General features: G+C 34.3%; 2 protein-coding genes across 6 annotated transcripts in view; both read right to left on the bottom strand.

Annotated features, from left to right (window-relative positions):
- LOC145303651 (uncharacterized) overlaps window positions 1-16,985 on the bottom strand; it is a 637,407-nt gene that overhangs the window by 423,842 nt on the left and 196,580 nt on the right. The gene's annotated exons all lie outside the window — the stretch shown is intronic.
- LOC145303648 (autophagy protein 5-like) overlaps window positions 3,805-16,985 on the bottom strand; it is a 35,163-nt gene continuing 21,982 nt past the window's right edge. The window contains exons 6-8 of the mRNA XM_080145206.1: window positions 14,780-14,868; window positions 11,148-11,259; window positions 3,805-4,485 (exon numbers count right to left, since the gene is read on the bottom strand). Coding sequence (XP_080001332.1) covers window positions 4,364-4,485; window positions 11,148-11,259; window positions 14,780-14,868 — 323 coding nt within the window. The 3' untranslated portion in view covers window positions 3,805-4,363. The remainder of the gene's footprint in view (window positions 4,486-11,147; window positions 11,260-14,779; window positions 14,869-16,985) is intronic.

Below are 16,985 nucleotides of genomic sequence, written 5' to 3'. Positions count from 1 at the left end.
TAGTGGAGCATTTTTTAATAGCACAGCCGGAATAACAGCAAAAAACTCATCATCTCCCCTGACTGGAATATACAAGCAACTGGGAACCGGGTATTCATTTGATATTCTCATGAAACTTCTCCCTCTCCAGAGAAAGCTGGCTTAACCCACCTAGGAAGAGTGCCACTTCAGCATGGTATGGAGGTAAGCAGTCTGTCTCATCCTGTATAGAAACAGGTTTTTCTAGATATTTTAGCTTAATTTTAAATGATTAAAATTTTTAATCTAAAGAAAAAGCTGTTATAGTTTAGTTAAGTTGTATATAAAACTGAAACTCTCAAACTGAAAGCAAGCTCTGAAACAGATGTAATTGCTATAACAGAGAATCTGGAGTAGTGACTACATAAATTGCCAAACTTATCAAAACATATACAAGATAGATTGTTGGTGTAAAAAGTAAAAGGATTGTGTGAGCTATGAAGAAAAGTGAGATAAGCGGATTGTGTTATCATCTGACATGATGTCTTGAGCAGAGATATTGGTGTTTTTCTTTTATTCTGTTACATGCAGCTATACAAGGGGAAAGGAAGGCATGGAAATTTTGACTGCTACATCAGCACAACTATCTTTACTAGATGTCACTATTAACTGAGAAACTACTTATGTTATATATTGAAACCGTATGCCAGTAAGTAGAGATTATGTTAACTAGTATGAATTTTGGCAAGGGTTACATTAAGTGCATATAAAAATAACCTAGCAGCAAATGGAAATAGATCCAGTGTAGTAAGCGTGATTGAGGCAAGTGTACAAAGGTTAGCTGCCTAGACAAAACGCACTAGAAATATAGGAGTCAAATGATTAGCAAGGAATGATCACGTGTTTGGGAGACAGAACAGTGTTTCTAGGCAGTCGGACTTGAGCAGCGAGAGAGACAACACATGTTCTGAAAATGTAGAGAGAAACAAAACAAACGTCACCTCGATGATGCCATCTGCATTTCTCAATCCACAAGTAGAAGAAAATAAGTTAGAAAGAATTGTCTCTCCCCCTTTCTTTCTCTAATAAAACCTTTGAAAGCCAATAAGTTTCCATTGTATTTCCATGCATGAGTAGATTCGCCTTGCGTTAAACAATCATAACCACAACACAATCAAGGACTACACATGGAAAAGCAATGATAAAAAGAATGAAAGACCAGCAGTGACAGCGCATGTATGTAAAAAAATAGACTTCTTATTATTTAGATTTGTCCCTGGATTGCTCACTGGGAACAACACCACAAGTGCACAAATATGTGTTTGTTGGAAAGATGATGTGTGAACAATTCATTTAATGTTAGTTTAACCTTTGTTTATAAAAATGTTACACTTATGCATCAAGGTTTCTGTCGATGAAGAAGAAGATGATGGGTAAACTCTAAGAACTGATGAATCCTCACCCACCCCGGCACAACATTACACATGGAAGTATGGCAGAGACAGTGAAAATGTGTAATAGCATCTAAAACCAAACTCCTATCCTTGCATTATCAATGCTCTGATCCCCATCTGGCATCAATTGGGATGAATGGCTCTCGTCTGGGAGAGGCCCCGTGTTTTGACAGGCTTCTGGGTTTGACCTTTACTCCTGATCTAATGAAATGGAACACGTACATCAAATCTGTTGCCAAGGTCGCTGGAGAGATGGTCGGATCCTTCTACCGCTCCAGAAAATATCTCACTACTGATGCAGTTCTCTATCTATATAAAAGCCAAGTACGTCCAAGGATGGAATACTGCTGCCATATCTGGGCAGGAGCTGCTAAAAATAGCCTATCCTGCCTTGACAGAGTACAAAATAGACTTCGTGGCTTAGTGGGGGATGCCCTTTTCTCTACCCTGCAACCTCTCTCCCACAGAAGAGACGTTGCGAGCCTATCCTTGTTTTATCGTTGCTCGTCTGAACTCCAATCTCTGGTCCCCCCTCGCCAATCTTTCACGAAAGGCACCAGTCTAGCTGAATCCACTATGAAAAATTTCCCCCACTCTATATCTGTGCCTAAATCAAAACGTGGATTCCATGAACAAAGCTTCTTTCTTAGAACTGCACGCCTGTGGAACTCTGTTCCGTTTGCCTGCTTCCCACCTGACTACAACTTGGATGTCTTCAAGTCCAACGTTAACAAAGTCCTAATGAACCGCCCCCTTAAGTAAACACTTCATCAAATCTCCACACTAACATAATGTACTTGCAATAACCCTTATCCCTGAGTGGCTTCCGGGCCTTGATAAGTAGTGACCATTGTGTAAAAAAAAAAAAAAAAAAAAAAAAAAAGAAGATAAACTGTTTTTCACACATACACCTCATAGATAAGCAAAAAAAAAAAAAAAAAGTGAAAACTTTTCCTTCCATCCCCTCCCAAGAGAAAAATCTTATTTTATTTCTCCATAAAAATCGAAGGTGTCTAAATTTTCATATTTTCCCTCTTTGGATAAAACTAAATTAAACTTAATATAGCCCACACCTACTATGTCTAGCAGTTGTGTGTGAAAATTTTTAGTTAATTTAGAAAATTTTAACAATAGGTATTAGACATCAGTTAATAAATAGTCCTTAAATTTCAGGGGTTTTTTTTTTTTTTTAGTATTTTAAAGGGTTTTGGTGAGCAGAACATCCCATTTGAAAATTAAAGTACATCAGATTTTTATTGCATTTGATCCATAGTTATTAGACACCAATTAAAAAGAATTTCCAGAATTTCAATTCTTTCTTAAGCTCCCTGAAATATAAGTCTTAAATTTTAATCAATTTTTTTATTCAAAATCCTGTAATGGATTTTGATCAAAATTTGAATAAAGATTCTAGACAAAATTAAGTCGAAAAATTAATTTGGATTTTAATCTTCACAAGAGAACAGACAAGTGGTGTAAACACATTCGGCTTCAGAAATAGCCCAAAAGAGCTGCCAAAAATACATTAAGACTTTCCATTGCAAAAAAAAAAAAAATATAGAAGAAGGAGCCAACCAACAGCATGCCAAGTATTTTCTGGATGAATCCACCCAAGACTATGTAGATAAGGAAAGCTAGCTAAAAAGAGGATCGCTCCGCTGTGATCAGGATCACATTGTAATGGCTGGCCAGATCAAGGCTTGATGATAAATGCTTTTAAGAAGTGATCTCAGCAATGACAAACAAGTGCAGGTTCTGTAGTAGAGAGCATGAATGAACCACCTGACATTCAACTGTATGGTTTTGTTGGGGGATGGTTACTATACAATGCGGCACAATGGAGTGTGTAAATATATTCACTGGTCCATCTGTAAAAAGTTGAATACTGAATGTAGCAACAAACCTTGGGAACATATACCAGAAAGAACAGTTGGAAATAAATCATACACCATTCATCATGCCAATGCAATTCATATAGCTATGTACCTAGAAAATGGTGCAAGGAGAAAGAAGCAATACAAGAAGTTAGTGTCCCCAATGATGCAGAGTTAAACAGAGGTGAGAGGAAAGAGATAACGACATACCAAGATCTTATGTAAGAGATGAAAAGAAACTGGAATTTTAGGAAAATCTCCATTTCAGTAATTATAGAAGCAACCAGACTCATGAAAAAGAATTTCAAAAACTACCTGGCAAATATACCCGGTAAACCAAGTGCAAAACAGATACAAGTAATTGCAGCTCATGGAACAGAATTTTAAAAAGACCTCTCAGTTGGAATGTATGAGACAGCAGGTGAATGTCTGGCAACTGGTAGGATGTTCCAACCTTAGCTAGAACAAATTAATAAAAAAAAATATTTTTTTAAAGAAGTGAAATAAATATCAAAAACTTATAAAGGTAATTTTTTTTATTATCTTTTGTGCATGTTTTGTTTTAAAGTCAGTTTTTTACAAAACAATGTTCAATATGGCAGATTCATATGTCGTTCTTGATTGCACACTGAAAAGTATGTTGATTGTTACATTTTTATAATCAGTTTTTAAATTATTTCTTTTAAAACAGCATTTGATTTATATAAATCGGTGATTTTTTTCTTCTTCCTTGGTTGTGACAAATTGATATCTTATTCATTATGAGTACATCTTACATAGACAAAGCTTTGGTAATTTAGGCCACCAAATCTATCATGATATGGCAAGGTTCTCATTTTTTTCTTCCCTTACCATTTATTTGTATGCACAGCCGCAGAATCATAAAACATGTGACGAAAAACAAAACAGAAAGTCAAAATCAGTAATCTAAAATTTCAATTTTGGAATTACGGACAAAATGAAAAAAAAAAATTGTTGAGCACTTTTTTTTTTTCATTATAATTAAATATTTCTCCATCCTTTAGAAACAATGTTAAGATGATGCAGAAAAAATAAAAAAAACTAAAGAGAATGGCATTAATTGTGTACGCAGATGTGAAGAAAGTTGTCTGGATAACTGAGATGTTCGCAAAGCCAAAGAATTGGTGTTTCCCATGGAACCTCGATGCCTTGAGTTATCACTCGAACTTTGGATTTGTCTGCAAAAAAACAAAAATCATTAAATTTGCAAAATAAACTCATTTCACAGGAAACAGAAAAAAATAAGTTTTTAAAATTTTAAACACTTTTGAAAATAGAAACATTTTAAATGAGTCATTCCTCCCTTGCTGATTTTTTATTTTTTTTATTTTTTTTTTTACATGGAGTTCACCACTTATCAAGGCCCAATGGCCACTCAGGGATAAGGGTTATTGTGTGTACAGTAATCAAAGGGATAGTGTAGCAATAGTATTGGAGAATTGGTAAGTTGTCATTACTTAGGGGGGGGGAGGCGGTTCATCAGGAATTTGTTTGTGTTGGACTTGAAGACATCCAGGTTGAAGTTGGGAGGGAAACAGGCAAGCGGAACAGAGTTCCACAGGCATGCAGTTCTAAGAAAGAAGCTTTGTTCATAGTATCTACGTTTTGATTTAGGCACAGATAGGGAGTGGGGAAAATTATTGACGGTGGTTTCAGCTAGTCGGGTGTTTTTTGAAAGATTGGCGGGGGGGACCAGAGAATGGAGCTCAGACGAGCACCTGCCATGGGAATAACGATAAAACAATGACAGGCTCGCTACGTCTCTTCTGTGGGAAAAAGGTTGCAGGGTAGAGAAAAGGGCATCCCCCACCAAGCCACGGAGTCTATTTTGTACTCCGTCAAGGCAGGATAGGCTGTTTTTTGCAGCCCCCGCCCAGATGTGGCAGCAGTACTCCATCTTTGGACGTACTTCGCTCTTATATAGATAGAGAATTGCATCAGTAGTGAGATATCTTCTGGAGCGGTAGAAGGATCCCACCATTTTCCCAGCGACCTTGGCCACAGATTTGATGTATGTGTTCCATTTAAGATCAGGTGTAAAGGTCAAACCCAGGAGCTTATCAAATCCTGGGGCCTCCCTTAGACGAGAGCCATCCATTTCAATTGATGCCAGATGGGGATCAGAGCGTTTATGTAGAGATAGGAGCTTGGTCTTAGATGCATTAAAGGTAACCAGCCACCTCTTTCCCCACTGTACCACGCGCTCAAGATCAGAGGAGAGAGAATCAGAGAGAACATCATCATTTACGGCTTTTGATGTGTTGCCATAGATGGTCGTGTCATCAGCATAGATGTCAACGAAGATTTTAGGAGATCATTGATGTAGATCAGGAAGAAAGTTGGGCGCAGTATGGACCCCTGAGGGACTCCAGCATTAATACTGTGGGCCTCTGATTTCTGCCCATCAACCACTACTCTTATGAGCCTATCAGATAGAAATGATTTAATGATAGAGAAAACATTTCCAGTTATACCGTAGCTGGAAATCTTGTGCAGTAGGCCTTTATGCCAAACCTTATCGAAGGCCTTTGATATGTCGAGAGCAATTGCCCTAAAAATGAAGCCTTTGTCAAGAGATTCAATAATCCTATGAGATATAACCGTTAGCACATCTGCTGTAGATCTAGCAGAGCGGAAACCATATTGCGTGTCGCTAAGAAGGTTATTTCTGTTGAGGTCGTTGACTACTTCTCTATTTATTGTGGATTCCAGCAACTTACTCATGACACACAGGAGACTTATTGGTCTGTACTGAGAGGGGGATGACTTATCACCTGAATTCTTAAATACAGAGCATACTGATGAGGTTTTCCAGGGTGTTGGAAAGCACTTCTCCTTAAGGCAACGCTTAAACAGTTTGGAAAGTATGGGGGCAATTCTGGTTGTAATTTTTTTAACACTATAATTGGAATACCGTCAGGACCAGTTGCTTTACTGGAGTCAAGGTTCTTGATTAGCTTGGCGACCTCATGCACAGATATTTGTATGTTGTATAGCGTGTTGTCTGTTATAGGAGGGAATATGGGGAGTTGATGGCCTTCGTCACACAGGGTAGAATTTGCCGCAAAGCTTTTGGCAAATAGTTTGGCCTTGTCGGATGCTGTAGAGATGACCTCTGGTCCATTGATAATGGTTGGGATAGAGCGCACGTTTCTGTTAAGGATCCTATTTGCTATTTGCCAGAACTGGCGGGAACCAAGCCGCTGCTCAGCTACTTTGGACTTAACGGATTGCGCATATAATTCTCTTGCATTTTTTATTACTCTTTTACAGTGGTTACTGGTGGTTCTGAAAGCAGCTTTAGTTTCATTGCATCTATTACGTTGGTAGCTATGGAAAAAGTGATTTCTGTGTGCGATGGCAGCAGCACATTCGGGGGAGAACCATGGCTGGCTGTTAGGTTTTTGTTGGAATTTTTTGGATGGTATGAATTGGCCTATGCCTACAAGTAACCATTCGGTCAGATCTGATACTATAGAGGACACATCTTTTTTAAACATGGAATGGAGAGGGAGATCAGATATGAATGTACAGAAGCTATCCCAGTCCGCCATAGAGTATCGGTATACAGTACGGTGGAGAGGTACGTCTGTAGATTTATTATATTTCATTTTTATCTTTACTGATACGACGCAGTGGTTAGATGATCCCAGAGGAGATAGAACGGAACATGAGCATAGCTCAGGGGAAGTGGATAGAAAAAGGTCTAGAAGGCTTGTGAACTGACCGGTACTATCGGGCACACGGGTGGGCTCGCGGACAATCTGAGTGAGGTCATAGGTAATGGCAAAATCATGACAGAACCTCCCCTCCTCATTAGTCTTATTTGAGTGGGTCAGCCATTCCACATTATGGACATTGAAGTCACCGCAAATGTGAATGTTAGCCGAGGGATGAGCAGACAGGATGTGGTCAATTTTTTCTGATATACTCTTAATGACAGTAACTCCACTGTTGTGGGGGCGATAGAGGGCAAATATAAATGCGGTGGTGTAAGCAAGTGCAACCTGGAAGCACATATAAGGTAGATTAGGGTCTTCTCAGGAGATATCCCTGCCACATGGGAAGCCATCTTTAATGTAGGCACATATTCCATGCCCGTGGAAATCTTGGGGGTCAGATTTAGATGTTAGGTTAGAGTATCCTTTAATTATGAACACATCTAGGGAGGTGGTCGGCCCTATTCCAGTTTCGCTTCAAAAGAATATGTCAGGTTTTGTCTCCTGTAATTGGGTTTCAACCTCTGGAAGGTTAGAACGTAGACCCCTGATGTTGGAGAAGGAGATATGGTAGTAGGGGTCTACGTAGGAGGATGGGGTTCTAGGTTTATTCGTGTTTTCTTTTTTGAGATATTTCATGTTGAGGATTTTGGGGTTTGTGGAACAGGTCAGCATACTTGGTTAGAGCAGAACAGAGAGGGAAAGTAAGAGAGGAAAGACAGGAAAATTTTTTTTTTTTTTTGTAGCACATGATAAGGTAAAGCCGTAACAATTACGCACTAGTATGGCATCGAGAGGCCCCACCAGAGACTACTGCATGGTCCAGAATCCATTCACCAAATGGCAATACAGCAGCCCCAGTACTTTGCACCTGCTGATAGGACAGCCTCCTTAGTGGTTATTCCAAGGTTCGGGTCCCTGACTATCAGGCGGTTAACGTCAGCCCAGATGAAAACGTTTACCTCCAGCACCCTTACTAGTGACATGGCCGCAAGGATAGACATAGAGACAGAAAATTTCCGACATCTCAGACTACTGTTCACGAAGTACTACCAACCTGGGAAGCAGCTTTTTCTCCACCCTTTGTCAGAAACATCACTCATTAGAAATGAGGACTGAGGGACAAAAAAGGAGAAGCGAGAGTTACTGGAGCTGCCGATAACACATCCACTGCATTATCTACTCTCCATTAAAAAAAGGTAAGAGGGACTTATTTATATCTACTTAGTATAAGTCCTTTGCCCATTCCCAGTTTAGAATAGAATTTGACGATAGTCTCCCCTCCCATATCAATCCGTGTAAGCTTTTTTTTTTTTTAATTAATTTTTTTTTCATTTTTTTTTTTTTGCTTTTGGTTCCTTGTGATAAAACCTTCGAGATTAAACTTATAATTATGTTTCAATAATGCAACTTGTGAGGTCAGCTTATGTTTTTAGATTGGAGGCATCTTATTTAAAAGGCTAGTTTAGGATAATACCAGACGTATTTAACAAAAAAAGTTTAAAACACGAGTAATAAGACATGATAGGTAATGTTAAGGAGTTTCAATTTTTAGTAAGACTGCAATAAGAGAACAAAGATAGATAAATAAATTTTTAGGTGATTATTTAAAAATGTTTCATATTAACTCTCATCTGGGCCAGATTAAGTATTTTTTTTAATAAATTGTAGTTAACTACGTTATTATATTACCAATAACATTGTACAACAATAACAAATGAAAATATGCTAGTCAGAAACAAAGTTTGGTTTGCAAAATTAAATGCTATTTAGGTCTGACTTTGAAAATCCAATAAATTAATTTTATATATTAGACAATTTGGATTCAGCAAAAAGACATTTTGACTAAGCTACTTCATTAACGACTTCTTAAGGAAAACAATAAGTGCAGCTGAAGTCTTATTGATCTGTTGTAGGCAGCCAGCTGAATCAGTTGAGACATCACTAGTCCACCTCAAAAAAGATTCATGTTATGTTTACTCGAAAACAACCTTATTTAATCAACAGAATGGCGGTAATCTTCATAATGATAATGCTCATCCTCATACAGCACAACTGACCATAGATCTCATACGAGAATTTGGTTGTCAAATCTAACCCCATTTTGCATATTCTCCCAATCTAACCCCTATGGATTATCATGAGGATTGCAAAACCATTTAGATGGCCTATACATTTTCAAGATGAAATTTGAAATCAGGCGAAAACTTTTGCACCAACCTGATACATTGATAGCAAGTTCATTTAGATGAAGTATTCTCAACAAAGTCCACAAACTCTTGGGAATCCACAGAAGATTTAAGGAGAGGGAGGGGAGGGGGAGGGGTACCTAAAAATAATTTCTATTTATTTTTTGTTTACTAAGAAATGTGTGTTTATTGAAATTTTCAATATTTGCATTTTATATTATAAATATAACAAAATTGTTGGGTTTTACTAAATATGTACGACTAAAAATGACGTCCAATCATTGTACAACTAAATTGGCACTGCTGCAACTTCGACACAGCCAATCGACTGGGTCCATCAGCGTAAAATATCATAAAACAATCTTGTAATAAACAATAAAACGAATTTACTCAGAAGTTTCGAGGGGTTATTTTTGGCAAATATCTTTTTAAGTCCATACCTAAAAAGATATTTACTAAAGAAAACTCCCGATTTTTATTACATATTCTCTCTTACACAAGCAATCTACCAAGTCTGTCAACACAAAAATATTAAAATAAACAATAAAACAACTTAGTCACAGTTGCGATTATTTTTGGCAAATTCTTAACGATTGAGACTTTTTTTTTTGTACCCAGTGGGTCACTTTTTAAAAAAAACTTTCGAAAATAAATAAGTTTATTTCTTTATTATTGAAATAAAAATAAAACGAATTTAGTCAGAGTCACAACTTTCTGCCAAAAGTTTTTTTTGTTTTGTTTTACTTTTGTAAAATTTAATTTTACAAGTGACTTTTTTTTTTTTAATTTGAATTTTGTAACACAATAGCAACATAACACTAGAAACTCTTTTTAAAAAGTAGAATAAATCCCTGAAGAGTGAAGCAATGTTTCCAATCCTGTGTGCCTCTTTTGGGGGAACTAATTTTCCCCACATTTAAAACATTAGTGTCTAACTGCTCTTGTGGGGAAGCAATTAAATAACTACTATTTTAAAAAATTATTTTCATATTTTCTTTTTTCTTTAAATAATATTGCATAAAGTTCTGTTTTATGATAATGCAACCGATTCAGTTCTCAAAAAAAAATTTTTTTTAAATATCTCGCAACACAAAAATAGTTGTATTTTTATTTTGTTTATTTTCTGGCTTAAGAGAGAATATTAAAAAAAAAAAAATACAACAAAAGACACAATTAATCTAAAAGTAAACTGTTTATCTTTTTTTACAAAAATTTTTAATAAAAAAAAATAAAATAAATAAAAGTAGCACACAGAATTGGAAAAAATAATATAAAAAAAAAAAAAATTTGTGAATACTTTTTATATTAATCTAAAAATATATTTGCCAAAAATAACTTTTCGATTGAAATTTGTGAATACAATCATTTTATTGATGACGATATTTTGCGTTGATAAAACCCAGTATCAAGTCCGTGTAAAAGTTGCTTCAATAGCAAAACAGCAGCAGGAGCAAATAATCGTATATAATTAGTCGTACAATTTTAGAAAACCCCTTTATATACAATCAAAACCAGGCACGACTAAATGTCCGATTCAGCTGCTGCTGATGATTCAAGCAACTTTATACATTGTTTCTATATGACTAACAGCAGGAGCAGTCAGTTGTACAATGATCAGGAATAATTCGGTCATACATATTTAGTAAAACTGCAAAATTGTTAGTTTTTACTAACCTAGAACAAATATTTGATGAAAAGAATATAAAATATCTTGCAGTGGAGGGTTTCCATAAAACAAATATATATATATATATATATATATATATATATATATATGATTGTATTGTGTTGTGTTGCAGAAATGATTGTGAATTTTATTATGGGTAGAATTTTAAGAGGTCACCACCCTGTAAAAGTGCCCAACAAAAAATTTCAAACATTTTGCTCGCATAGTGATCAAAAACACATTTACATAAAAAAAAAAAAACTTACTTTCCTCAGCATCAAAGTCAGGTAATGTTTGCCGTATCAAATCAGATAAAACCTGCACCGTTCCATTCTCATCAACTGGTTTGAATAGTTGCTGGTTGTATGATCCGTCCGACTATAAATAAAAGAGAAGCAAGTTTTTGTTGATAAAAAATGCAAACAAAAAATCCTACAAAAAAACTGAAATTTGAAAAGCCTTTTAAAACAATGTCCTTTTCTGCTTCATAAGTCATATCAGCAAACAAGTTAAACCTTTACCAAAACAAATAAAATTGAATCTTATATAAATACACTGTGTTGGTCAGTTAGTCACGCTTTTATTTTATTCTCAATTTCATTAGGAATAAATTCATAATAATCAGCATCGTACTGTAAAAAAAAGATGTGACATATTTAATAGTTTGCGTTGCTGCATATGAGAAATATTTGGCTAATAAAGACCAAAAACCGATAAGAAATTGAAAATATTTCTGATTTTGAATTTTACCACCAAGAATTTGATTTTTCTCTGAGAAAAACAACTGTCTTTAAACAGAGGTTCTTTAGTATGGCCATGAGTCACTTAAGTTTTTGCCATTAATCCTCTGGACCCTGATCCAATTAAGAAATAATTAGCCAAAAAGACAATCAACAATTAGCAAAATTATCTGATAACATTATTAGATATAGTCTTTTTAGCTATGTTACTAGGGATGATATATCGGCCGTACAGGGTTGGAAGGTTTAATAATGACTGGGACCCCTAGGCATTGGGTTTTTTGGTATCCATAGATTAGAGGCAGATTAGCATTTTCAAGTGAATAACTAGGTGATCTCAGATCATATATATATATATATATATATATATATATATATATATATATGCATAGATCATCGTATAACGATTAGATCACTGTCTGACCGACGCAAATGAACATTTAAAAATTAAGATGTTTAAATTCAACGTTATTTCATGCGGTTAATGGTAGCTAAGTGGATTAGGTCTCCACTAATCGAGCCAGAGATGTCTCGTGTTGCGGGGTTCAAATCGTTCGACTAGTATTAATCGTGACACCCTGCACTGAAGATTCCCGAAAGGATGAAACACTAGTGTCTGTAGGTATTTAATTATTATAGTAAAAAATAATTATATATATATATATATTCCAGGAGATGGCTAGCAGAGATCAGTCAGAGTTGGTTATCTGAGCATCTCCAGGTCAGTTAGGTTTTCTGGGATCTGATAGTTGGTTTTTGGTAGCACTCAAAAACAGATGTTCTGTTTTTGTTCAGTTTGTCTTATGTTTGACTTTTTTATTTGCAAGTCTGTCATTCAAAAGAAAAAAACGAACATCATTGTAACCTCCAAAAGAATAAAACTTTGCTACTATTTTTAAAACAGAGGTTGCGATTTTATTTGGAAAGAGAATTTTTCTGTTGCAACATTGAGACCACCCAATTGACACTGTGACCAATGTCCGAATCAAACAACAACTGCAGGCAATGAGCAAACTATCACAGCCTGTGCTATGAATGCAGATGGACCTCATTCAGGATATAACTTTTTTGACCAGTTTGATTCTTTTGCTGGCATTGTTTTCCCCAATTCTTTCTCTAATCACATACTTACAGCAGGAACCATACGAAAGTTGCTAAAATCCATAAGTGAAAGTGGTGATACAGAGCCAAATAAATTTGAACCTGGCACAGTCAGATTAACAGTTTGCATTGTTATCCACTTCACCACAATCACATAATCTAAATGAATAAATGCGAAAGTTGGGTCCATTTCTTGCACTAATGGTAAAGTCAAAATTGATTTAACTTTACCCAATAGACACGCCATCTTTTTTATATACTATTTGCTTATGAGTGATATCAGTGACATAGTTAACTAATTTGTATATTCGTTTTGAAAAATTTAATTTTATTTATTAACTGTTATTTGTTACTGTTTTGTTTTTTTATTCAAATTTGGTTCTATTGATTAACTATTGCTAGTTGTTGTTTTTTTTAATTGAAATTTGATTTTATTAATTAACTGTTACTTGTTATTGTAATGGAAATTTGATTTTATTAATTTACTTTTATTTGTTATTCTTTTTTAATTAAAATAATTTACTATTACTTGTTATTGTTTTTTTTTTATTCAAATTTGATTCTATTAATTATTATTCGTTATTGGTATATAATTGAAATTTGATTTAGTTAATTACTTATTACTTGTTATTGTTTTTTTAATTCAAATTTGATTCTGTTAATTTACCATTATTTGTTATATTTTTTAATTGTAATTTGATTTAATTAATTTACTATTATTTGTTATTGGTTTTTTAATTCAAATTAGATTTTATTAATTAACTATTATTTATTATTGCTTTTTTTAATTGAAATTTAATTTTATTATTTAACTTTTATTTATTATTTATTTGTAATTAAAATTTAATACTTATAATTTACTACTTGGTATTGTTTTTAATTCAAATTTGATTCTATTAATTAACTGTTACTTGTTATTGTTTTTTTTTATTCAGATTTGATTCTATTATTTAAATATTATTTGTTATTGTATTTAATTTAATGATTGTTTTGATTTTAAAACAATTCTGTTTCACAATATTGTTTTATTTTCTGGACAAATATTTAGCATTTGTATTCAAATGTTCATTTCCTTAAAGAGACCAACTTAATATTTGCAAATTCTAATTGAAAAGGCAATTTTTTTTTTTTTACAGTCACTTCTAAAAATAAATAAGTGTGCATTGTTCATCTAGCCAAACAGACAAGCTCTGTTTGTTTTCCAGATTTTCTTGATCACTTCTAAAAGATAAATTTGTATCAAAGTTACTAAAATGTTAATGATTATCCACCTGATAAAATGAGAAAGACTTTTTGTTTCATGTTTACAACAAAGTTATGAATGAAAGGTTTATTTTAAATTAATGTTTCAAGCAGCAAAAGTGATAGCAAACCGGCAAAACCAGCTAGTATATCATATCATACTTGTATCTTGTAGTATTATCTTATCCTTTTAAGCAGACCCTGTTTTTTTTGGGGGGGAGGGGGGGTTACTTCCCCTTAAGAGCAAAGATAGGCACAAGATCTGTTTTTAATGTGCTAAAAATTCATCTCATCAAAATGGGACTCTTAAAAATAAATATTTATTGTTCTCTAACAGAGGACAGAAAATACACACTATACTTTGATGCTAGGAAGTGGTGGTGGTGGTATAAGACACAAACTGACAATTTGAGAGAGCTAAGTTCAAATCCAGTTCATTCTACAAAAAAATTTTCACATTGGATGTTGGCAACCTTCACATGTAAGTATCGGATATCTTTCTAGAAAAAATTCTAACTAGAAAGATATCAAATAAATCAATGCCAACAATAGAATCATCTGTTTCATATGAAATAAATGAACTTTGATCCTTGTCTGAAGAATGAATAAAATCTTTATTTAATAGCTTTGATACAAGGTCGATTTTAATTTTTTTACTTTGATTCCAGTTTGAAGTTTTCACAACTTGACACATAATTTTCTCTTCTCTATTTACTTACAACTTATTCATTTCATCTCCACCATCCAATGTCATCCCAGTGATCATGCATGCTTACATACGCATGCATTCAAAAAGAGGAGAAAAGTGAACTCACCATATAAGTCTTATATGGAATGTACTTAAACTTTTCTTCGCCAGATTCCATTAATTTCCGATTGACTGACCAAAACTGATCAAATTTATCTGAAAAAAAAAAAAAAGTAAATGCAAGTCCTGATTGATGATAGAAATTTTGTATCAAGTGAAAATTTAAATACATTCCAATGGCTGCATGTTTATTTGTTCAACATAAGCTAAAACATTGATGGCAATCTCCTGTCTAATAGAATTCTGCATCTAGTCTGGTGCACTAAAGCATTTGCTATAGTTCACCAGACTAGAATTTTTTTGAAAATTCAAAATTTGTGGTTATACAGTTGGAATTGGCTCTCCAGATGCAAACCTGGGCAGGTGATAAGGAAACCTAGGTTTACCCAATTACCAAGGGCTCCCTATTGGAATTCCAGACAAAGTTCAGCGGAAAGGTAAGCCAATACAGTTGGAGCCAGCGCAGTTGCAGGAGTTACCAGAAAGGTGTTGTAGCGCTTCACTATCCACCTATCGGTGGGATGACGGTCCTTATCCATGAAATTCTTTATTTAGCCAATCAACTCTATAGTGTATTCCAATTCCTGCTGTAGTTGTTCATTCGAATCTGTAATCATAAAACTTGGTCAGTCATCTCATAAGATGTATAACAATAACCTACTGAATTTTCAAGAGTCTATGACAAATTTAAATGCCTGTACAACAAAATGTCTGGAAACTTATTGAAGGCACCTTGTACACTATAACACGCAGTGGTATAATTAAAAAAGTATGTTACAGAATCTTGAATTGGAAGCCATGTTTAATTTTAGAAGAGGTTCTGATGAGTAGCTATTCTGTACAAATTCTGGAGACAAAGAATTTTCAGTGGATAGCTGTTCTATACAAGTCCTGGACTTTATAATTTTGCAGGCAAAGAGCAAATGTGCTGGAATGCTAAAAGATTCAATATTTTTATGGACCAATTCTGGTTTTTGACTGGTTGCTAGCAGAACATGGCTCAATTTGATTCATCAGTTCCTATCGCCAGTGTCTATAAGTAGAGTCTTCCAACTTTCAGTGACCACACACTCATATCAAAAATATTGCAACACAGAAAGTATGAGTTTGATTCTGTGACCATAAGTGCCATCAATAACTGCCACAATGCTTAGTCATAATTGTATTTATTGCCTTTGGGTAAATCCATTTATTTCCTGAAATAGGAATGAGGTGATGAAAAGTTACTAGAGTTAGAGGGAACTACAAAAGCAACCCAACCATCTGCAAAAGTAGAGAGACTCGTATTATGCAACACAGCCTTATGGTGTCCTCTATTACTTAAAAGATCTCGGTGAAAATGGGAATCTGTTATATAACTATATACTTCGAAGATAAGAAAAGAATAATACTTAAACTCCTACAATTTTGTCATTGTTAGTGCATTGAAAGGAAGACCATACGATTTATCAATGCCTTTTCTTAGCAATACACATGGCCGTTAAAACGCTTTGGATAATCACAGATTTCAAGGGTTTCTGCTAAAATAGTCATATTTTAAAAACCAAAGCACTTTTAAGTCTTCAAAATACTACCGTTTTGTTCAGAAATGAATATACTTTTCAAATGAATTAGTAAATAATAACATACATTTTTAGAGTTTTAAGCAAATAAAGTTATAAAAATGCAAATATCATAAAACGGCATTTTCGGTAAGATCTTGTTAATAGAATTTAAATGCTTGATATTTTTCCAAGCATCATGTTTTCTGTTAGAGGGACGTCACATTTTTAAATAATATTTATTTTTGTCTGTTTGCCATAATTCTTGTAAAGTTTCACAATGGGTATCAGACACCCTCTTTAAAAAAAAAAAAGGTGGGGGGTGGGGTAACTGCCCTAAAACGTTCGAAGGATTCAAAATAATAATCATTTTATATTAAATTCTAAAATAATTTTATAATTTTTGTTTATCTTTTATTAAAGTTTTTCAAGTTGTTCACATGCAAATGTCTATAAAGGTAGAATCACATATTTTGGAGAGGTGGTCAGATGGGGAGGGGTAGCAGAAGGTATTAATCTACAATAATACCAAAGAAATATTGCAATATATTCATTTTTAACCAATCCTAGATTTCGATTTCAGTTTTTGGCACATAACATGCATTACAACTAAACTTTGAGTTCCCTAACTTCTTTTCTTTTAATGAATACATGGCATTTTTAAGCAATCGC

This window comes from Euprymna scolopes, chromosome 19, assembly GCF_053919585.1.
Source record: "Euprymna scolopes isolate OS-2025 chromosome 19, ASM5391958v1, whole genome shotgun sequence".
Lineage (NCBI taxonomy): Eukaryota > Metazoa > Mollusca > Cephalopoda > Sepiida > Sepiolidae > Euprymna > Euprymna scolopes.
Note: the sequence above shows the minus strand (reverse complement) of the source record. Positions and strands in the feature narration are given on the sequence as shown.